Source organism: Dasypus novemcinctus, chromosome X (assembly GCF_030445035.2).
Source record: "Dasypus novemcinctus isolate mDasNov1 chromosome X, mDasNov1.1.hap2, whole genome shotgun sequence".
In the NCBI taxonomy this organism is placed as follows: domain Eukaryota; kingdom Metazoa; phylum Chordata; class Mammalia; order Cingulata; family Dasypodidae; genus Dasypus; species Dasypus novemcinctus.
The window spans coordinates 155,097,096-155,122,033 of NC_080704.1; the positions used below are offsets into that span (position 1 = coordinate 155,097,096).

A 24,938-nucleotide genomic window follows, 5' to 3' on the forward strand; every position below is an offset into this window, starting at 1 on the left:
AGGACTCTGAGTTTGTCGTGGACGAGGGAGGACGAAGAGGAGCAGGAGCAGCCGCAGCAGCCGAGGCTCTCACAAGGTACCCACTGCAACCCCTTTTCTGCCATCCAAGGAGCCTTCATACAGGGGTGCTCACTCCTCTTTCTGGGTGGCGGGACCTTGGGCGGGCACTGCACGCCTCAGGCGCTGCCATCTTGTGGTACTGGGGAGTCATCTAGTCAGTCACGGAGTCCCCCGAAGCTGGGCCTGCAGGGACGCATGCCCTAAACTCTTCTACCTAAAGCAGCGATTGTGTGTGCAGAAAAGACCCTAGGGGGCTCGGTCCTACCCCTGCATTTCCCCAGGTGCCCTTGGAGCTTAACTTGTGAAGATGCCAGGGGCTCATGCAAATTATTCCTTTTTCTATTTCCAGTAGTGGTGAATCTCCCTAATTTGAGGGTGAATTTTATTTTGTTCCGAAAAGGGCGGGTCTTTTGAAGGCAAGGGGTCGAGTTACCCCAAGTTAAGGGTCACCTACGGGAGGGCTGGGTTGTGGGTTCACCTTGCTCGCTTTTGTGTGTAAAACTCGCCTCAGCGAATGCCCGGAGGCTACTCGTGCAGGCCTGCGTGTAGTTGGCGGGAGTCGGCCCAGCGTGGCACGGTTTTTCCCAGCGGATTGTATCCCTGCGCCAATGAGCACTTCGGTCTTTTGTGTGTTGAGTGCTTGGATGTGCCAGGCACTGGCCTAAGGGTCTTGTGGCCATTCGTGTCGCTTATCCTCACCAAATAGCCAAGGCATGATGTCGTTGTATTGCCAGCTTCGTTTGATAACCACGTCGGGGAGGCTCAGACGGGTGAGAACGAGGGCGCACAGCTAGTACGTGGCAGAGCAGAATGCATGCCCAGGCCGTTACGCCCAGCATCCGTGTTCATGCCAGGATTTTCTTAGCTTCTGATTCTATAATCCAGTATAATTAAGATTCTCCCAGACAGACAGATGGTCAGTTCTTCCCTCGAGGGAGTGACTGTGGTATTGAAGTTCAGAGTGTGAGCTCTGCAGGCAGGCAGACCCCAAACTATTGCTTACTAGCTGTTCTTATTCAGAAAAGCCACCTCTGATGATTCTAATGTGCTTTTGGGCTAGACTTAAATCTTCAGATACCTACTTACTGCTTCATATCATGGGATTTTTACGAATCTCCTGATGCTGATTATGATAATGATAGTGAAGTGATAAACTGTCAGTGGATGTTTAAAGACTCTTCATATGCAGATTTGATGATAACAGCAATTAGCATTTACACTCTTAACCTGTGCAAGGCACTCGGTTCTAAGCAGTTTATATGTGTTACTTAGTACGCCTTAAAAATCTTATTAGGCAGGAATTGTTTTTGTCCTCATTTGACAGATAAAATCCAAGATCAGAGAGGTGAAGAAATGTGGCGAAGTTTCACATTTCCTAAGTGGAAGGGCTGTGGTTCAAACCTGGGGAGTCTGGCTCCAGATTCAGTGCTCTTAACCATGGTGCTCCTCTGCCTGTGGCTTGGAGCTATGATACACAGAAATGGTGAGACCAGGATTTGAACCTGAGCATTCTGCCTCCAGAATCCTGCACACTTAACCACTGTGCTCTGCTGTCATTTTTGTCTGTAACTCAAAACCAGCCCATTTACTTCTCGATTTAGATCATCTCGGTCATATCTTCTCTCATAGGGCTTATTCATGGTGTGTGTTTGCTTGTGTGATCAATTAATGTAACCTTTTGTTAACCCATCTCATAGGTGACAGCATGTTGAAAACTGTGCATGGAGTTGTGACAAGGTTCTGTAGTGATTTCGGCTTGATTAATGAGTTGATCTACTTTAGTAGTGATGTTGTGACTGGCAATGTGCTTCTGAAAGTTGGACAAAAAGTGACTGCACTTGTGGAAGAAGACAAAACATCTCATGAAATGAAAGCTGTCAAAGTAAGATTTGCCTGAATTTGGGGACAGTCTCTATTCGTGGTGGGCTTTGAGCCTTGCTTTTCTTGTATTTAATCAACCTCTCTGGTGTAACCTGGTGTAGTGGATATAGAGTGGAATGAATTCACACTCACCTGATTGTGTGGTGCTTTAGTTCTTATCTTTGTAGTAGTTTATCTTTTAAATATAAAAGCTGTATGTCTGTTCTTCTAGCATTTAAAAATGTGATTAGTAATTATAATTATTGGGCTCAGGCCTGTCCTGCAACTTCCTTTTTCAGGAAAAAAAATTCTGTGGTATACATTCATAGAAGTGGAATTGCTAGGTCCAAGGACATGCATTTTAAACATTTTTAAAATACTTGTATTCAGTATAATCTACATAACATGAAATTCTCCTGTTTTAAGAGTACAGTTCAAGAGCTTGTTTAGTAGATAAACAGTAATGCAACAATCACCATTTTAATGGGAAATTAAATATTCAAATTATCATTCATCTCTGTTGTACTAATTTGCACTGTCAGTAACAGGATGTGAGACTGCCTGTTTGCCAGTTTTGGCAAGGACAGGAATATTATCCATCTTTAAAATCTTTGCCAATCTAAGAAGTGAAAAACAGTCTCAATGTTTTATTTGGCATTTCTTTTAAGTGTTAGGGAGAATAGAACAATTTTTCCTTTCCTAGAACTATTTATCTATTAGGGATATTAGAGCTATTTGTATGTTAGAAAAATCAGAGTTTTATTAGGAACATTATCATGTGAAGGTATTGCAAATATTTCCTCCAAGACCTTCCCTTGACTTCGTTTTATGGGATTTGATTTTTATATATTATAAATATGTCCATCTTGTCCATATAACTTTAGGATTCAGTAAGAATCCTTAGAGAGACTTATTTTGCTCCCTACTTCATCTCTTCACTCCTCTGAAAGTTATTTATTTATTTACATCTAAACATTTAGTTTGCCTGGTGTTGATTTAGGTGTTAAGACTGAGAGAGGATCTTGTTTTGCTAATGGCTACCCATTTGTCCCATACCCATTAATTGAGTAATCCACTATTTTTCTATTTAATTGAAATGTCACCTTCATCATACAATACCATCCCACATATATTTGAATCTATCTGAACTCCCTATTGTGTTGGTGGTACTTGCAAAGGAGAGGAAATGGACTAGAATGAGTGGGAGTTATAAATGAAATTTGAATGACGTTTCAGTCTCTGGACTGTGAGCTAGTGTGGAGAGAGGAAGCAGAGAGGTCAGAGTATCTTACAGATCATCCACTTGGATAATGACAGAAGTGATGGCAGAGAGAAAGACAATGAAAATGAATGGGGGGGGAGAAGGGGGACTGGTATTGGCAGCTGGAAAGACAATATTTGAGAAATGGGAACAGGCCATGAACTGGGCTATTCAAACAAGAAACCTGAGAAAGAATTTACGCCTTAATGGATCAAGTTTCCATCAGAAACCATTGAATAAGAAATTCCACTCCTAGGAGTTTATCCTACAGAAATAAATATTACCCATTAAAATAATGTTTCAGCAATCTGTTATTGAAAAAAATTTTCGTACTCATTTAGTGATAATGATATATGCGTATATACATATACTTACATAAATTATTAAATTTTAATAAAAAATGGTGCATAGATATATTTTTGCATAGAAAAATCACCTGGAGCAGTGTGTATACCAAATTATTCTAAATGGTTATATCTAGGTGGTGCAATTATGGATTTTAGGTAACTTTTTTTGCTATATGCTTATTTGTTTTTTCTATAATGTACATGTATTATTTGTATAATTTAAAAATAAAAATATTGATTTTTGTATGCTATCACTGATAAGAGATGTCTGGAAATAGCAAATCCTGAGAAAAAACATTAGAGGTTACCAGGGGAAGGGGAAAAGGAAGAGTATATGTTTGGTCAATGTGGAGTGTGTATAAATAAAAAGAATTTTAAAAATCAAAATATAAAATAAATACTATTACATTTCTAATAATAAAATGTTCAGATTCTCCCTATCATAGATAAAATAAAGCCCTAATTTGACTTGTCCTTTTTAGAACCTTCTCCAGTTTAAGGTTATTTTCTAACTTAATCGCATGCTTCTGTACCCCCAGGGCCCTGATCTTGAATCATTTTCCTCTTTGTTCCTCTTATTTGTATTTGTTTCTCCTCCCTGTCTCCCTGCCTCTGCCATTATTCCACCCCCATTTACCAGGTAAAATTGTTTTCTTTTTTCAAAGCCCAATTAAGTCTTCTTCCTCCAAGAAACTCTCCTATTTTCTCCCAGTCCTAAATGTTTTGCCTCCTAGGAATTCCCGGAAGCCAATTTTGAACTTGTTTTATATAATTTATCAGAATTTGCTGAGCTCAAATTTATTTGCTGATATCATTTATTCAGAATTTAATTGAGAATTCCTGGTGGTCAGGGGCAATATATAATTTCTCTTTGAATCTCATACTGTTAGTGCATTAAACTTAGGTATGCCCTTAACTTTTTTTATATGTATTTTAACAATATATAAAGCTCAGGCTTTGTTTTTACCATCATCTCAGGTCAATGATATGTATTTGTTTTCTGAAATATATTCTCTACTGTTGAGTATAGGTCTTTAAAACATTTGTTGAACAACAGTGATTTAAGCATGTGTTTTCCCGTTTTCAAACTTTTGTTATGTTGAAAATAACTGCTTCTTTATCTTTCAGGTGGATGCTTTCTCTGATAATTGTGATGGCAATGGACCATCAGACTCCAGTAACGGAGTTTTAACTGGTTGTATTACCTCTCTAATTAAAGGTGGTGGCTACATTAATAAAACAACTTACTTCTCTCTAGACAGTGTTTGTAAAGGTATGATTTACCCTAATATTTAAAAGTAGGTTTTATCTATTTTATAGATTGGATTTTGTGATGGTTACAGGCATCATTTCAACAGTCAAATTAGGGCAGCCTTAATTTGCCGATAGGATTATATTACTAGAAATACTTCTGCAATGTATTTTGTTCCAGTCAGTGGCTCTTTAATGTTTGAAGTGGACAGACCTTTGGAACTGAAACTAATTTATAGCATTGGGAAAAACTTGTAATGTTTTAAAAACTCATGCTATCTTCTGTTGTCTGTTTATATGTTGAAGGTAGTCACTAATATTTGATATTTTTTATTCGTATATTTAATTTCTAATCTAGCTTAAAAATATTACCAATATAGAGGAATATTATTACTTTTTAAAATACTTGAAATGCTTCAAAATAATGTTTGGAGATAGCCTGTGTGTATGTGCACGTGTGTCAGTTGTTGGGTTCTACTTGTAATTAGCAAATATTAGACTGTATCTAAAGCAATGATATGTTTGTGTTATTTGAGTTAAGTCAGTTGCCATGTAACTTGGATGTAAAGTGGGAGATTAGCTTGGCAACACTAGGCTGCTTTGTTTTTTACTTTTCTTGGATGTAAAAGCCAGGATTTTGACTTTTTTTTTTTTTTTGAGGTACCAGGGGCTGGAGATTGAACCCGCGACCTCATATGTGGGGAGCTGGTGCTCAACCACTAAGCCACGTCATTTTCCCTGAGTTGGTTTTGTTGTTTGTTTTTGTTTTTTCAGGAGGCACGGGAACAGAACCTGAGACCTCCCATGTGGGCAGCAGGCTCTCAACTTCTTGAGCCACATCTGCTCTCATTAATTATGTTTTAAGATGTTTGTTCTGCTTTGTTGAGAAGAAACAAGTATGGAATCAGGAAGCTCACTTAGGAGTTCATTGTAAAAGTCCTGGTGAGGGATAAGGACTTGGATATGGGTAGTAGAGGTGGAGGTTATAGGGGTGGTTTGATTCTGGATATATTTTGAAGTTAGAGATGAAAGTATTGACTGATAGGTTGGACCTTTGGTGTGAAGAAAAAGAGAAGTCAAGGGTTACTCCAGAGTATCTGGTTTGAGGGCAGAGTTGTCATATTTGAGATGTAGAAGACTGAGAGGAGAAAAACTACAGGAGCTCAGCTTTAGACATACTAATTTGAGTAGGCATTTGGATATACAAATCTGAGGTTGCTTAGAGCTAGAAATGTAGAACTGGAGGTGTATACATTTCAAAGTAATCACACTATAACTATTATGTGAAACAACATAAAAAATGTGTAAGATATGAGAGAGGGAGAGAGAAGAGGTCCAAAGCCTATGGCTTGTGTCATTCAGAAATTTAACTGAAATAGAAAGGAGGAAGAAAAAGGAAAAGATTTTGAAGTAACTAGAAAATGCTGGGTCATAGGGTAAACAAATGTTTACATTTAGTAGATAGTGCCAGTTTCTGAAGTGGTTGTGCTAATTTACACTCCCACGTGCATGTTTGAGGCTTCCATTTGCTCTAAATCCTTGCTGTTACCTTTATATCTTATGCTTTATGTAAGCTTATTGTGAAAATCTGTTAGAAGTTGTTTATAACTGTAAAATGTAAGATATATATCTTACAGTTCATCAACAGATCAAAAACCTGGGGAAATTGATTCATTCTTACAGTAGCAATATTTCCTACTGCTAGTGCTCCACTAATAGCAATAAATATTTATGTAGTAGTTAATATGTACTGGTTATTTTTCTGTGAGTTTTATGTGAATTGATTAATTGTCCCAGCAACTTTATGTGATAAGTACTATGATTATGCTTCTCACTTTGGAGATGAAGAAACCGAGTCACAGAGAGATTATGTACTTTAACCAAGGTTGCAAACTATGTGGCCATAACAAGATTTGAATGCAGGCAGCCAGGTGCAAACTTGCACTCATTTACTTTACTGGCTCTTCTGAAGGAGTTGTGGATGTGACCAATCATTTAATAAATCCTATATTGCTACCCAAAAGACTGGGCTGTGATTAAAACTTGCTCCTTATACCCTTTTGACTTGATCAGATTAGTAGAGAATCATTCCCTAAAGAATCATAAACTTTTTTCTTGCAGGAAAACTTACAGGGCACCTGTTTCAAAATGATCAAAATGTACCTTAGATCCAAGATAAATTTTTTTAGTGTATTACAACTTCAAAATAACTTGTGAAATATACTTCCAAAATTATAAGATAATTACTCATTTTTATCTCCTTGGCTGTTTAAGGTTTTGAGCCTTATATGGGTGATTTGGTAGAAGCTGAGTATTTCAGCCAGCCAGACATGTTAAACATCACGGCCATTTCAGTGAAGCCCCTGAGATATAAATATGTGGATGAGGTAATTCATTTACATGTTTCACTTGTCATTTGTTTCCGCCACACCTTCCATTAGGGGTAATTTTTGCCGCCCAGGATTCTGTTAAGTATGTTGGGAAATCTAGAAAATAAAAGAAAATGTATTCTTTGCCAAAGAGAAGCCTATTCTTATTGAAAAGGCTGTATTTCAGAAAGGGAACTATGTAGAACACATAATTATGTTCTAAATATTGTAGTTTATTTGGGAAATGTTCTGAGAACAGCAAGAACAAAAACAATTCATGTTCCAGAGAATAGTTGGGAAAGGATGAACTGAGTAAAACTTGAGTTTACTGGTAAAACCTGGGTATGATTTGGGTCATAGAAATTGAAAAATGAGTGCGAAATTCAGTTTGTACAAAGGATGCAAATGGAAAAATGACCTTAGAATGTGATAGGAGAAGTAAGGAATAAATGATAGTCAATTTACCACCAAATTCCCCTCTTACTCATCTCATCCTCTGGCTCTCTCAGCCTGAATTTTACTAATATTCATGTCACGTAATATTTAGATAGTCGTTCTCACCTAAGACCTGTGCACCATCCCCAGAGGTTCTGATTTAATTAGTCTAAGATGGGGTCTGGGCATGGGTAGCTTTACAAAGTATGCCTGGTGTTTTAAATGTGTCAGTCAGGTTATTTAGTGTGATCTACAGGGTGAGGAGGTCCACACCTTGTGACAAGGTATGATTTTTAAATAAATATTTTCATTTCTTATATTTACAGGTCTGCATTACTAGGGTCTTTGGAAGAAACGGGTTGATAGATGATAGTATCTTTTATACACTGGATTCTCTGAAGCTTACTGATGGATATGTACCTCGAAGATCTGATGTTGTTAATGCAGTCGTGGTGGAGAGCACTCAGTCATGCTATCTTTGGAGAGCACTTTCTATGACCCTAGTGAAAAGGTAGTAATATGAAAACAACATTTTTATTTCCTGGGTAGCATATCTTTCCTGGTCAATAAAGGGCCTGGTTTAACTGTGTCCTGGAAAAATTAGCTTAGTAATCCTAAACAATATTTCAATTACTACTTCTTAATTAAATAGGATTTATACGAGTTTGTTGACTAAAAAGAAAATGTTATCTGGAGGAAGATATTAGCAGTTTTCATGGTGGATTAAAGAGATTCTACTATTAATCCGTTCTAATAATCTTACACTGGTATTTAATTTTTTGTTTTACTGGCTCCATTTTTAAAAATTAATGTACAATCATTGCTTTTGTTTTCCTTCACCATTTGGTATTTTTTTAAAGAATGCATTGCACATCATGGGTTCTAAAAAGTTTTGGATTTCTTTTATCAGCATTGTTTTTTCTGGGCCTAAATGATGAAGTACCCCCTGCACAGGTGTTTTCAAACCCTTATTAAACTTTTCTAACCACTATTTCCCCCCGACTGGATGGCTCCCTTGTCCCCTTGTCTGCTTGTTATTTTTGGTCATTGTCTGCTCATTGTCCGTCCCCCCCCCCCCCCCCCGTCTGTTTTGTTTTTTTTTTTCTTTAGAAGGCCCCGGGAACTGAACCTGGGATTCCCATGTGAGAGGTAGGTGCACAACTGCTTGAATCACATCCGCTCCTTGCTTGTTTAGGGTTTTTTGCTCGTTGTCTGCTCCTTGTTTTTGCTCGATGTCTGCTCGTTGTTTGTCTTCTTTAGGAGACATCAGAACCAAACACCAGACCTCCCATGTTGGAGGTGGGTGCTCAACTGCTTGAGCACATCCACTCCCTACTCCCTGACCACTGTTTAACATCACTATCCCTCAGTCCTGCTGCTTACTGTGTGCTGCTTTGTTTTTTCTTCTTAGCACTTATTACTATTTACATTATTATATATTTTCCTTAATTTTGTTTTTTATTGCCTCTCCTTATAATAGAGCAGGTTCCATATGTTTCTTTGCCTGGCATAAATTGTGACCTGAATGACAAGTATGTGTCAGGTACCAGAAAGAATGATATGATATGTTTTATTTATCCCTATTTTAAAGTTAAGAAACTCAGGTTCAGGGGGCTCAACTAGTTAGTTTAAAGCTGTAGAAGTGTGTTCGGTTTATGGGTAGGTGGGCACCAAAAGTAGTTAAGCGTTCCTGAAACATAAAGTGCTTGATAGGAAAAGGTGAAATGGGGTCTTCCATGTTAAGAATCTTGAATTTTATTCTATTGTAATAGACATTTGTGTTTCTTTGGCCATCCACCATCTGTTTTCCCCATGCGACCCTCATTTTATGTTGGGGAATCCCTTATGCCTCTTGTACATTGTGGTTGTCAGATACTTTTACTCACTATCCTAGAATGTCAAAGGGCTAAGCATGTGATCTAATTTCAACCTACTCAGTCTCTCTTCTAGGACTTTGAATTTTGAGTATAGTGATATAAGGATGAAATAAACTGCTAGAATCCATTTATACAAGTGTCTGTACCAAAGCAATTGAGTACTCCAAGTCTGGCTCTCTAGGCTTTTGTCAATTCAGTTAAATTTCTTTGATTATAATCAAGAATCCTAATTGATAAAAAAAAAAGATAACATAGTGTTAGTTATAGGTAACAGTCCCTCAGGCTGAAATAAAATTTTTTATCTACCTGGTAGAGGGCAGAAGGCAGTGAAGGTCCCATTTCTGGTTGGGTCTGGGAAGCTAGTAGCTTGTGGTGTAGTGGGGCAGGGCAGGAGTGTGTTGGGGAATCTAATTATGCTACTACCTATGTTCACTTGAGACCATGTGCCTACTTTAAGGGAGCATGCTCTATTGGATATTTGCTTTAGGTTAGGAGTGCTTGGAAATGATACTGCAGTAAAATGGGTTCCTTGTTTTCTATGGTCAGGGGTGGATTCTGTGATGGCAGAAGCCTGGTATGGCTCTTATGGTAATCATCAAAGGCAAAGGGTCAGAATGTTAATAGGAATAATTTAAAGTTACAGTTTGCCTTCAATTCTGAATTACCCTTACTGTCTGCTCTATTTTTGTTTCCATAGCACTTATGACCTTCTAACATACAATGCAATATGCTATTTAGTTATATTTATTGTTTGCCTAAGCCCTTTCTTCTATCCAGTAGAATGTAAACTCAACAAGGGCATGAGGTTTTTAGTTTATTTTATTGATTAATGCATTCCCAAGCACTTAAATAGTGCCTGGCACATGCTAGGGGCAGATTAAATAATGTCGAATTGAACAAATGAGCAGTCTGGCCAGAGGAGATCTTGAGCTGTGACTGATTCATCACTCACTCCCTTGGAATGAAATTGTTGAGCAACCGTGTTAGGCCTCAGTTGATTTTTTAAACAAAACAACTCTGGATCTATAGTACATAAGCTTCTTTGAGCTATGGTGTTGGAGAGGTGTGGCACAATGCTAGACATAACCAGGTGACAAACCCAGAACCCGTTGATGGAAGGGGAAGCTGCTTACCTTTGGAAAAGATGGTACTAAAATATGACAAATCTACCTCATGAGACATCTTCTTTGCCTTCCCTAAACAGAGCATTTAAAACATAACTTTGCACTAGGGAAAGGGATATATTCAGACAGTTGGGGCTTGGAACTCACCCCTAATCCTGGTGATTCAAAATTTCCCCATAATCTCCTGGTCAGTGGATAAATGAAGTTTTGTTCAGAGTTTGCTTTGTAGGTCCAGTAGGATCTCCCAACCCATTTAGTGGTTTAGTTCCCCACTTTTTGGGTACCCAGTAGAAGTTAATATCCTATAGAGTTTAGGTGTTCACTCCAAATATACTTATTGTCTTTTATGTGCCAGGCACTGTTCTAGGCACTTGAGTTATAGCCTTTAACAAGAGAGAGACATCCCTGTTCCAGTGGAGTTTGCATTCTGTTGATCTCTGCCTTAACTCTTGACTCATGAAGTAGTAGTTTCTGTGACAAAAAGGGGCAAGGAGAAGCTTTTGCAGCTCCAGGTCCTTGAGAAAATAGTCATTCACAAGCAGTATCCCATCCTTGTGGGAATTATAGTGTTGTCCACCATTGGATTTGTAAGATGCATGGACATGGATTTGACCACCTCCCTATTGAGTTGCCTAGTTTGGTTGGGATGGAAGAATGTTCTTTGAAAATAATTGAATTATAAGCCTAATACAGTGGTGTTTTTGACCACAGCTAATGTTTCACATATCCTCACTGGAGTGAGTGAATTACTTCAGAAACTCTTGTGCACTGTTGCGCTGGTGAATATGTTTTCTTCAACTTTTTAAAATAGGAAACCCCAGAAGCAGTTTTTTCCTTCATAGGACCATCCAGCAGCAGTATATTTTGAACATTTTCCTCAGGTATATGCCAACTCTGTGTCTCTTTGCCATACTTTTTTTTTTTAATTTTTTTAAATTTTTATTGATTTTGTAAAAATATTACATTAAAAAAATATGAGGTCCCATTCGACCCCACCACCCCCACCGCACCCCTCCCCCCCCCCCCCCCCAGCAACACTCACTCCCATCATCATGACACATCCATTGCATTTGGTAAGTACATCTCTGGGTATCTCTGCACCTCATGGTCATTGGTCCACATCATGGCCCACACTCTCCCCCATTCCATCCAGTGAGCCCTGGGAGGATTTACAATGTCCGGTGATTGCCCCTGAAGCACCATCCAGGGCAACTCCAAGTCCCAATACTTTAGAATGCAGTGTCCTTGAGTATCTCTCATTAGCAAATCACACTGGTTTCTGTAAATGGATGACATCATGGCTCTGGGACTTGGAGAGCAAGAAGTAGCAGGCTGAGTTAGAAACGTGTTTTTCTGAAGGCAAGAAATAAATTGCATAAAAATACAGGGACCCACCACCATGGTTTTCTGGAGCTTCAGTGTTAATGCAGGAGATTTTCCCAATTTGTATATTGTGAATAGATTGCAGGTGTCATAAAATATAAATTCCCTTCCGCTTATTTTGGGATAAAATGTAATGAAGAAAAGGAAGTAAAGACATGATCTTGAGCAGGGGTTGCCATTCTGTAGCTCTTGGGTGAAATCTGGTACTGGTGGGTTTTGTAAATTTTTTTTTTTTTTTGGTATTATCTTGCTGCGTCAGCTCTCCGTGTGTGCAGCGCCTGTGCAGTGCCACTCCCGGCAGGCTGCACTTTCTTTCGTGCTGGGCGGCTCTCCTTATGGGGTGCACTCCTGGCGCGTGGGGCTCCCCTATGCGGGGGACGCCCCTACGCGGCACAGCACTCCTTACACGCATCAGCACTGCGCATGGGCCAGCTCCACACGGGTCAAGGAGGCCTGGGGTTTGAACCATGGACCTCCCATGTGGTAGATGGATGCCATAACCACTGGGCCAAGTCCACTTCCCTTTGTAAATAAATTTTAGCACACACATACATTCGTTTTCTGGCTGTCTATGGGTGTTTTAGTGCTACAATGCCAAAGCTGACTATTTGCAACACAGACCATCTGGCCTGCAAAACCAAAAATATTTACTATCTAGCCCTTTACAGAGAAAGTTTACCAACCTCAGCTCTTGAGCACTGCTTCTCAGACTTTAACATGCATATGAACTACCTGGTATTTTTGGTAAAATAAATTGTTTTGGTAGGTTTGGGGTGGGGGCTGAAATTATACATTTCTCACACTTCATGATCATGCACAAGTTAATGGTTTACAAGGCACATCTTGAAGTCGTAGGAGAACAACTGTTTATAGTAGGTTGTTATTATTACTTTGGGGGTTTTTTTTGGTTTGTTTTTTTGAGGAACTGGGGCCGGGGATTGAACCCTGGACCTTGTAAGTGGGAAGGTGATGCTCAACCACTGAGCCACACTGGCTTCCCTGAGTTGGTTTTTTTCATTTAATTCCTTGTTGTTTGTCTTTGGTTTTAGAAGTCACCAGAAACTGAACCCTGGACCTCCCATGTAGGAGGTGGGCATTCAATTGCTTGAGCCACATCTGTTCACAGTGGTCTATTATTTTACCGAAGTGGTCAGGGAAGTCTTTTTCAAAAAGAACATTTAAATTGAGCATGTCAAGGAGCCTACTGTTTGAAGATTTGGAGAAAGAATGTTCTAGGCTATGATAATTATGGATGGGCAGTGACAACTTGGGTTCTGCCAGCTCAGGTTTTAATTATGCAGTAATTTTTTCATCTCTATGGATCATTATCTATGGCTGATTATCCTCTTGATTACTTGCTTCGTTTTTTTTCCCAAAGTTTTGTTTTATTTCTCTCTACCCTCTCATTGTTTGCACTTGTTGTATCTATTTTGTGCTCAACTTCCTTTTAGGAGGCACTGGGAACCAAACCTGGGATCTCCCATGTGGGAGGAAGTTGCCTAATCACTTGAGCCACATCTCCTCCCTGCTTTGTTATGTTTCTCATCCTGTTTTCCTCTTTGTGTCTCTTGTTGCTTCAGCTCACCACACCAGCCCATCACATCAGCTCAATGTCTTGCTTGTCTTTTTAGGAGGCACCAAGAACTGAATCCGGGACCTCCCATGTGGTAGAGGGAAGCTCAGTCACTTGAGCCACACCCACTTCCCTGGTTTGGTTTTAAAGATGAATGTAGTATTGGATATTGACAGCAAATTCTTTTTTGGAGGGAGGTGAACCTGTTAAGCTGGGAGTCTTGACTCATTTTCTTCCATTGAGATCTTACTTTGAACTATAGTGCTTTCCCTAAGAGTGAAGACTTTTTGTTTGCTCCTCTTTACTGAAGGTCTGTCTTTCCCAAGTAGAAATAGTACCCGAGTCTCAGCATTGCTTTACATATTAATTGAACAGATTCATAAAAAGTGAGGTTTTTGTGAAGGATCTGGAACCTACTCAGGGCGTACGTTAATACCTACTGTCAACGTCGTTATCGTGGTGGTAGTTGTTAATAGAAGTGCTTTGAAATATCAAAGGTGTGGTTTCATCCATTTCTATTTGTATTTCTAATAGGTTCTGAGTTATTTCATACTGTGTTATTAGTACATAAAAGTTTGTAGATCTTCCTAATGCATTATATCTTTTCACAGTTTAAGCAATCATTCTTTGCTAGGTTTAATGTATGGGATCATGGACTGTCTTGTCTAAAATTTTAAAAGCATCTGCTTTGTTTAAATTAGCATAGTTTTTAATATTTTATCTTTATTTTCAATATTTTATCTTATTTTAGGTATGACTTTTAAACAGCATAGGTCTTTTTATTTACCCTAATTCTACTACTTTAAGTAGAGGATTGTAACCCATTCACAACTGAGGTGATCTGTTGTGTTTTTATGTAGTCCCTCCATGATACTTTTATTTTTGGCAATTTATTATACTTGTTTGTTACTGTATTTTTCCACTACTGACTTTTGTTGGATTGGATGAGTTTTCTATATTGAGTCTTCTCTTCTTGTGATATTTTTTGGAAGTTATCCATCCTATATTTCATCTTGTGTTTGTTACTCTTAAATTTTAAAAAAACTTACCTATTTATTTTATACGTAAAGAGCTGTAGTAGTATTGGAAATTTGTTTCTATTTCCCTCCCCTGTATCCTTCTCATCATTATACAAATGCGGTAGAATATCTCTCATCTTAAAACAAAACAAAACAATATGAAAAAAAAAAGAATGCCTTTTCTTAAGATCTCTTTCCTCTCTAGCTCCTATGGTGATTCTTGTCTCTCATATAACAGAAACTCCTTGAAAGAATTGTCAGGAGTTCTGACTCTGACTCCTTTATTCATTTTTCTCTTTCATTTTTATAGCTTACATTGAATTTTGTGCTTATTAACATCAGGCCTCTGGAAGTATTGTTGATGTACTCAGTTTTGTAAACCTATACTTTTTATTGTGAAGCAATTTCAATTTTACAGAAAAGTTGGGAGAATAGCAAAAGGAACTTCTGTATATGCTTCACCCACAGACAGTTGCATTCAATTTTTGTTGATGGCCCTGGTAATATCCTTAGTAATAAAAGGAATCCAACCCAAGGTTCCAGCCTACTATCATACATTGCACCCAGATATCATGTCTCTCTAGTCTCCTTTAGTTTTGAACACTTCCTCAGCCTTTGCTTGATGCTCCTCACCTTGCCAGTTTTCCAAGGCTATGGCCATTCAACTTGCAGAATGTCTCTCACTTTGGGTTTTTCCAGGGTTTCTTCATGACTAGACAGACCTGGGTTAAATATTTGAGCCTCAGATATTGGAGAAGTAATGCCGTGTTCTTCTCATTGCATCCTGTGGGCTCTTGCACATTGTCTTTGTCCAATTGCTGCTGATATTAACATAGATCAACAATAATATGTGTTAAATATATTAGAGAGCATGCAACATTGAAGTGTGCCGAGGAATGATTGGGAGTTCATTTTGCTGTCATTTTCAGCTGGAAGGGAAAGGTGGTAAGTACTTGGAAGAGGAAGATGTTTTTAGGACAGGGGGAACTTGAGTATGTATGTAGAGTGTGGACATGAGCTGGTTGAGAAGGGGGATGATTGAACTTCAGGACTTGGGAGACTCATTAGTGAGATTGAGAATGTCGGTATGTTTTTGGACAGGGAGCCAGGAATTTAAGGGTGCTTATTCCTTTTTTTTTGTCTTTATTTATTAATATTACATTCAAAAAATGAGGTCCCCATATACCCCCCCACCCCCCTCACCCCACTCCTCCCCCCATAACAAAAATCTCCTCCATCATCACAAGACATTCATTGCATTTGGTGAATACATCTCTGAGTACTGCTGCACCTCATGGTCAATGGTCCACATCATAGCCCTCACTCTCCCACATTCCACCCAGTGGGCCATGGGAGGGCATACAATGTCTGGAAACTGTCCCTGCAGCACCACCCAGGACAACTCCAAGTCCTGAAAACACCCTCACATCTCATCTCTTCCTCCTACTCCCTACCCCCAGCAGCCACCATGGCCACTTTCTCCACACAAATGCCACATTTTCTTTTATTACTAATCACAGTAGTTCATAAATAGAATATCAGTAAGTCCACTCTAATCCATACTCTATTCCTCTATCCTGTGGACCGTGGAGTGGTTGTGTCCATTCCACATCTATATCAAGAGGGGACTTAGATTCCACATGGATGCTGGATGCAATCCTGCTTCCAGTTGTAGGCACTCTTGGCTCCCTGGTCTGGTGCTTGACCTTCTTCACCTCCATGTTAGCTGAGTGGGGTTAGTCCAATAAACCAGAGTGTAGGAGCTGAAGTCTGTTGAGGCTCAGGGCCTGGCTATCACATGGTCAGTCTCAGAGATTCAGGTGCCCTGGGTACACATTAAACCCCATAAGGGTGCTTATTTCTTGAAGGCCCCTATTTTCTTGATGCTGTTGGAGGGTAGGTTTCTTTCTGTTTCATGGAATGGAGGGGTATGACCTGATCAGATTACTTTCTGGAAAGATCTCTAAGGATAAGTGGTAAGTAGAATAAAACCTCTGTTTTCATAGATCACATTAAAAGAACAGTAATATTGATAGAAAGTTGAGGAACAGCCAGAACTGTTGTGAGGGGAGACAGTTAGCCAAAGGGGTACTGATGCAAAGTACCAGAAATCTGTTGGCTTTTAAAAAGGGTATTTATTTGGGGTAGAAGCTTACAGTTACAAGCTCCTAAAGAGTCCAACTCAAAGTACCATAAGAGGTACTTTGTCACCGAAAATCTTTTGCCACATGTTGATGCAAGATGGTGGCGATCTCTGGGAGGGTTCAATCTTCCACCTCCTTCCAATGCTCTGGTGGTCCAAGCTTCTTCCAATACTTATCCTGGGATAAGTCTTGTCTCTCTCTCAGGGGCTTGTTCTCTTCAGGCTCAGCTGCTCTGCTCTCTCCACAAGACCAGCTATAAATTGTCAGGTAATTGCTCATCTCTCTTCCCATTGGCCTCTGCTGTGTCTAATGGAACCTTCTCATGTATTTGCTTCTCTGTGTGCTTACTTCCTGGGCTCCAGGATCAAAGCTCTAACTCCTCTGCCTTGTTGTTTTCTCTGTGAGTCCCTGACTCCTTGGGGACTACTGATGTGGCCCAATCAAAGCCTTAATCATAATTTAGTCAAGTAAGAGTGAAACATCTGAATCCAATACAATCTAAGTACCCAGGGGAACAGACCAGTTTACAAACATAATACAATATCTACTTTTGGAATTCATAAATTATACCAAACTGCTACAACAATATTCTGTCATGTTTTTCTGAAAAGGAAAAACTTGTTATTTAGTGGTTTTGAAATATTTTTAAGCAGTAAAACTGTCCTTCCAAAAGAAACCTTCAGTGGAACCCCAATATATGACAGGGATAATTGGAGGTGACTGTTTTTGCCATTTTCCTAGTTGGTCTCATACTTCTAACTTTTATTTATCTGGTGAAGCAACCCTAGAGAACCTAGTGTGCAAACACACTTGTGACATATTTCCTGAGAAATGGAAATTATCTTACCTCATTCTGATATTTGAATGTCTTTTCATGAAAACTCCCAACAATACTTCCAGACAAGTCTTTTATGTTCCTGAAACATCTCTCTTGAGATCTTAGTGTGTTCTTCCTTCACTTTTGATATTTTAGTACTTGTATTTTTTTGCTCCTTCAGATGACTTGTGGGCATTTTTTTTCTAAAATTGTGTGGAAACATGTTCATGTAGTAATCTCTAAGGGGACTTGTTTTTGCAACAATCCAAATCATCTGGCAGTTTGTCATATGTCCTTAATTTTATAGTTTAGGAAGGAGTGTGTAACTCAGAGGAAGTATGCAGTGGTGTTAGAGGAATGCTTTTACTATAATGATAATACAATTTATTTTCATGCTTTCCTCAGAGACTCTTCTTCTGCTGAGGGTATGGATGAATCGCTTTTACTCTTGTTACTGGAAAACAAAGGCAATGTTGAAGTTACAAGGATGACAGATTTTGGAACCTTAAATGAAGGAGAAAGTAAAACAATGGTGATCTGTGTTGAGTAAGTTTTCCTCTTAAAATTTTAAATAAAATAGCATTGAGTTTTTTAAACCATGACGAGAGAATTTCTGCACAAGTATGCTTACTGTGTCCATTTATTTTCCTTTATAGAAATCCTTTCATTTTTTTATCTCAAAGTTGACTTTTTCCCTACATTCATAATTGTAGTTCTGAGAATCACCATTCATTAGATAGAGTTCTGTGTTTAAATCCCCTTGTTTTATGGTATATGTTAGCATTAGAAATACTGTCTTATGTTCAAGAATAACTCTCATTTTTCAGGAATAAAGGAATTTTTCCTCAAAATTTAATCAAATATAAATTTGCCGGCTGGGAGAAAACTGGACAATTCAGATTTCAAATGTCTGATGAAGGCCAAAATCACCCAATGTTATTTCATGTTCCTGGTTATTTTGGAGAGGAGAAGAAATTTTCAAATGAGAATATTAACTCATCGAATGGCAACAGTAAAGAAATGATAGTACAGGCACTAGATAGCAGTTTAGTGGACAACAAAGAATTCTTTCCAGGTATACTTTTAAACTATTAGCATGTAATTTACAATTGTTTTGGTTTCATGCCTATAAAACCCTGTAAAACTTCAGTTTATTTTGTTCTCAAATGAAACACACTGTCAGAAGCTCCTGATTGTGTGGGTACATGTGTGTACTGGGGCAACAATTTGTCAGGTTAAGAACAGCTATTCTTGCTCTTTAGGTTGTGTACTGTTTTTGAAGAACCCATCACAACCGCCCTACTTCTCTTAATATTTTCAGGGTAACTGAAATAGCTTGACCCATACCAAGAATTGCTTCTGATTTTGATAGTTCCTTTTTTTTGTCTTTATTTTTTCAATATTACTGATTTTGATAGTTCCTTTCGAGTGTTTCTATATTGGGGAAAGGCTGCCCAAACCTATTCCAGATTGTTGTCCTGTTGTCATTGTTTCTTCTCCCCCCAGTGATTTGGAAGATTTTTTAGTTATAGGCCATTCTTCTCTTTTATTGACATTTTTATAGGATACCATCTGATGCTCTAGTTGGTGTTTGTTTTTTTCTGAGTATATGTGTATATATATGTGGGTATTTATTTCCACTAAGTATGCCACCACTGTTGAAAACCTTTTGGTCTAATTTTGAATTTAAACTTTATTGGATTGGATGAATAAAGTGCCTGGGAACCAGATTACAGAAGTTGAACCTAGTGATCACGGCCTAATCGTTCCAGGTGAAAAAGTCTTCATTATGGTTACCTGTGATGCAAGGTATGTCACTTGGGGGCTTTGGAGTAAGTTTATTTTAGGGATATTTTTTACATTTTAATTTTTAAAATGTCATCTATCCTTTTAGGCTATGTGTTATTAAAAGTATTTACAGACTGTTTTGATGTGACAAAATCAACTGAAAAAGAATTTGTCCAAATAATATCTTAAATATTTCACCAAAGTGTGTTCTACCTACTTGAAGCAATAGCTGCATGTAACTAAGAGACAGATAATCATGAATTTATGGTGCAGCAGGATTTGCGAAGTGTGGGAGCTTAGGATTGGGGCATCTAGACCTTTCTTTGTGACCTCTCAATACCTTATGCATATTTCTGTCGTGGTGTTTTGTTGGTGTTTATATCCCTGATATTGTAGAGTGCCTGGTTGGGAAAACATGAGAGGAAAGGGAGCTTGAAAATCATGAGGTGAAAATGTTTATGACAGCATAAAAACATACTTTTTGAAATAAGTGAAAAAGAAAATTTAAAAAATGGATGTACTATATGGCTATAGTTAGAACAAAAGCAAGAAATTGGGGAAAAGTTGAAACAGCTGTGTTGTATTTTTTCATCACGCTACATGATTCTACTTTAGGTGCCTAATTTTATATTGGAAAAATAGTGATACTTATTTAAGAAAAGTCTGTTTTTACCCCCTGTAAAACGAGCAGTTGGATACCATTCATGATCACTGGTTAGCTATGTGACTTTTCCTGTATGTTTCTAAGTGAAATTATGTTGACTGTATCTTATTTGTGATTTAAAGTTAAATTTTATTCCTTTGATTTCCAAGACATCCTGGCCATTGCAAGGAGCTCCTTTTGCTACGTTTTTCAAATTTCACAATTGGGCGATACATTGAAGTAAATGTAGTAAGTGCTGAAGAATCACTCATAACTGTTACAGAACCATATTCTCGGAAAAGGTCTGAGACTTCTGCAGCATTACGTCCCACAAAATCTTCTGTACTTGGGACCAGACCAAGAAGGTATTGTAACTAAAATAAGATAGTAAATATTAAACTAAGAGTATATCTTTCTTGATATGTCATCTGTTTCCTTGGCTATTTTCTTTGTTATAAAATACTTACAATGAGCATTTGCCCTATGGTGAGCACTGGGCTCTGCCATCACCCATTACCTGCCATATTGCTAGTGGGCGGGATGGATAGTTAACAAGCTTAGAGCCTGAAGGCTAAAATATGGTAGACCTAAGATTAGAGTCTCTTTCTGCTGTTGCTCACTTTTTCCTGTTGTATATTCATTGATGTGTAATTTATTACATGTCCATATCTTCCAGGCACTGTGCTAGGGATTGATCTTAAAGTATAGAGAGCATACAGTATAATTGGATATTAAAGCTCACTAACTAAATATGTGTGTGGCAGTCATCATTTTTCACCTTTATTTTTGTTGTGCTTTTCACATATGCTTTATGTATGCCAACTTAATACTTCAGCATAACCCTAAGCAGTTGATATCTTCACTTTCTCCTGTTTTTCAGATAAATAGGCTCAGAGTTTAAATAGACCTTTCCCAGTGCTGCTAAGTGGTAGAATTGGGGTTCATCCCATATATTTCTGGCTGCAAAGCCTTTTCTGTATTCAGTTTCCTTATTCCTCATTGGAGTAAAGGAGCTCAGACTGGGAAAAACACTTGTCCCTCATTCCCATTTAGAGGTAAAAGTTGAAGGAAGAGTTAGAAGTTAATAAGGGGAACACTGCCAAATATCTTTCTTCAAGTTACTTGATTTAGCTATAGACCGTTTCTAATTCTGGACTAGTTACTGATGTTTGCCAGACCTTGCTCTTTAGTGTTTTTTTTTTTTTTAGCCTCCATTTTCTTTCCCATCCTCTCTTCTAGTTTTTCATTTTCCTAAAATTCTCACCAATATGTTAGAGTTTCACGTAATAACGTGTGATGCTCTTTCTTACTGGTGGCAGAGATGTTGCAGATTTCTGTCATAGTCCTTTTTAGGGATGGCCCAGAAACTTGTGCTTGAAACTGTGAATCTTCCCAGAAACATGCAGGCTGATAAATGGGAAGGCAGGGCCCAAGCAGAGCAAACTACTAAATATTTCCTTGTTTGCAGTGAGCAACATGGGTGTAATTTTGATCTTCATCATTTAAAAAAAATGCTCTGCTAAGAATTTAGTTAGTTAATGGCTTGAAGACAGTTTTTCAACTCATGTTTTCATGAGGGTTCCTGGAAGTTCCAGCCTGTTTTTCCTACCTATTGCAATCAGATTCATTGTCTTTATAGGCTTTAAGTAAAATTAGGGTTCCAAGTAAGATCTTGTTTGAAAGATTTATCCTAAAGCTACAATAAATGTCTGAACAATACTGATAAGCAATGTGTAATATATGTCAGTTACTTTTTGGAATTATAAATAAGCATTTATCTTTATAAAAGTGTGGAAAGGATGTTTAAATAAAATTGTCTTGTATAGAATTGCTTTGAACTTCTGTTTTCTTTTTTGGGTTTTTTAAAGGCGTCCAAGACGACCACTTCCAAATTCCCTTCCACATTATCCCATCCCAGAGGCACTTAAAAAATGTGTGGAACAAGATGTTGACATACTGACTTTCCAGCCATTACTCGCAAAGGTGGGAAAATTGTGTATGATTGTGTGTGAATAAAATATTTTACTTCTCTAAGTCCAATTTTTTTATCTGTCAAAAGTTGTGAGGCCTCTCTTCTCAGATTGAGACATTATTTTGAGTTGAGAATTTCAGGAAATGAAAGACTCGAGCTGACAGATGGCATTTATCATCCATTTATGCCTTGAAATTTCATGCTCAGTTATTGCGCATACTTCTCTTGTCTGCCGCCATGCCAGGAGGTGGACAAAAGGCATGTTCCTAATAATTCACTTCACCTGGTCTTTTGGGTGCTGGTTATAGAAGGAAAGTGGAAGAAGTATCTTCTGCCATTAGCCTGGTCTTTTTTTGACTAGATCAGGGAGCAGTTAGAACTTTATTGAGGTATAATTTATTTATCATTGACTTCACCTGTTTTAGGTGAACAATTCACTGACTTTTAGGAAATTTTCAGAGTTGTGCAGCCATCACCACAGTCCCATTTTAGAACATTCTTTTTATTCCAAAAAATCCCTTATAGTCATTTGTAGTCAATCCCCAATCCTTCCCTTATCCAGATAACCAATAATCTGCTTTGTGTCTCTATGAATTTGCCTTTTCTTAACATTTTGCGTAAGTAGAATCATGGAATATGTAGTCTTTTGAGTATGGCTTGTTTCACTTAGGATGAAGTTTTTGAAGCTCACACATGTTGTAGCATGGATCAGTAGTTCGTTCCTTTTAATTTTATACCCAATTATATTTTATCCATTCAGCAGCTCATGGACAGTTGGGTTGCTTCCACTTTATGACTATTATTAATAATGCTGCTATGAACATTCACATACAGTTCTTGGTGTGGGCATATGTTTTCATTTCTTTTGGCAAGATACGTAGGGGTTGAATTCCTGTGCTGAATTGAATTGAAGCACAAAAATTTTGAATTTTGATGTTTTATTTTTTTTCTTTTGGGGATTTTGTTTTTGTGTTATATATAAGAAACTATTGCCTATTCCAAAGTCATGAAGAATTACACCTATGTTTTCTTCTGAGAGTATTATAGCACAAATACTTTGATCCATTTGGGTTTAATTTTTGTGTATGGTATGAGGTAAGTGTCCAACACTATTGTTTTACATGTGGCTATTCAATTGTCCCAGCACCATTTTTTTCAATGAAAAAATTTTTTAGTATAAGTTAGACTATCTGACAACACATATCTATTTTTTATTTGTTTTTGTTTAACTTTTTACTTTACTTTCAAAGCTATAGCACAATTACAAAAATAATACAAACCCCATACAAAGAGCTCCAGCAAATTCCTATTCCACCCCCCCATTTTAACATTCTGCCACATTTGCCATATCACTGTCTGCCTATCAGTCCCATTTTATGAACACTTGAGTCTAGGGGTATACATCATGCTCTTTGAACACTTACTGTCATGTACATTTTCTAAGACTTATGTAACCAACTTAAGTGCAGTTATCACGTTCAAGAAATTTAACAATGATTTAAAGCTTGTAGTCTATATTCCAATTTTTTCCTATCTCCCCATAATATCCCTTTGAGCCTTTTTTCCTCCCTTGTTAGATCCCATCCAGAAACAAGTATTACATGTAATTGTCATTGTCTCTTCAGCTGTTTTTTTTCCTAATTGTGGGAACATATTATATAACACAAACTTTCCCATCTCAACCACTCCCAGGCATACTATTTAGTAGGATTAATCACATTCACAATATTGTGGTACCCTCAACACCTTCCATAACTAGAACTTCCCTATCTCCCCAAACAGAAACCCTTTACCTATTATGCTTTAACTGCCAATTCCCCCTGCTGCCTGCTCCTGTTAACCTGAACTGACTTTTTGTTTCTGTGAGTTTGCATATTCTCCGAAATTTTCTTTGTAGTTACCTTGGGGTTTGCATTTAACATCCCAAATTTATAACAATAAATTTTGCTTTGATACCCACTTAAATTCAATAGCACGTACAAACTATGTTCTTGTAATCTTCCATCTCCCCACCTTTATGTAGTTCTTGTTAAAACTTACATATTAGTACATTATGAGTCTAAAACTACTGATTAATCATTATATTTAATGCATTTACCTTTTAGAACCTGTAGGAAGTCAAAAGTGGCATTACAAACCAAAAATACAATAGTATTGCCATTTATATTTGCCCATGTTGTTACCTTTACCAAAGATCTTTATTTCTTTATGCGGCTTTGATCTTTTAGGTAGTGTCCTTTCTTTTCAACCTCAGAATCCCCTTTAGTATTTCTTGGGTCAGTCTAGTGGTGATGAACTCTCTTAGCTTTTGTTTATCTGGGAATGTTTTAATCTTTCCCTCATTTTTGAAAGACAGTTTTGCTAGATATGGAATTCTTGTTTGGCAATTTTTTGCTTTCAGTTCTTTAAATATTTAATTTCACGTCTTTCTTGCCTCCATGGTTTCTGATGAGAAACTGGCATTTATTATTATTGGGGCTTGTTTCAGTTTGCTAAAGGCTGTATGGGTTGGCTTTTATAATGGGGGTTTATCAACTTATAAGCTTACAGTTCGGAGGCTGAGAAAAATGTCCAAATCATGGCATTTACTGTGGCTTCCTGGGTTCTGTTGATTTCAGTTCTTGATCTCATGGCTTTTTCTCTCAGCTTCTTTGGGTTCCTCTTTGAGCTCCTGGGTCTTTTCTCTCTGCTTTCCATATCCATCCCATTTATAAAGGCCTCCAGGCCATTGAAGTAATTTAATTTAATCAAAAGATCCTACCTGGGAAGAAGGTTCATACCCGCAGTAATGGATTAGCTCTAAGGACATGATCTTCTTGGGTCCACCCAACTTCAAACTTGTCACAGGACTGCCTTGTATATAACACATTACTTCCTTTGTGCAGCCTTCAGAATTCTCTGGCATTCAACCATTTGATTATAATCTGCTGATGTATGGGTCCATTTTGGTGTATCCTGTTTGGAGTTTGATGAGCATCTTGGATATATGCATTCATGTCTTCCATTAAATTTGGG

The 24,938-nt window shown here is 37.9% G+C and overlaps 1 protein-coding gene across 1 annotated transcript; it reads left to right on the forward strand.

Annotated features, from left to right (window-relative positions):
• Positions 1–7,789: 7,789 nt before the first annotated feature.
• LOC139438014 (RNA helicase Mov10l1-like) lies at positions 7,790–22,638 on the forward strand. Its single transcript, XM_071212983.1, has 8 exons — positions 7,790–7,867; positions 7,910–8,094; positions 17,926–18,066; positions 18,348–18,595; positions 19,236–19,329; positions 20,122–20,316; positions 21,820–21,934; positions 22,594–22,638. Exons 1-8 carry the CDS (start codon positions 7,790–7,792, stop codon positions 22,636–22,638), a joined length of 1,101 nt encoding a protein of 366 aa, XP_071069084.1.
• The last annotated feature ends 2,300 nt before the right edge of the window (positions 22,639–24,938 follow it).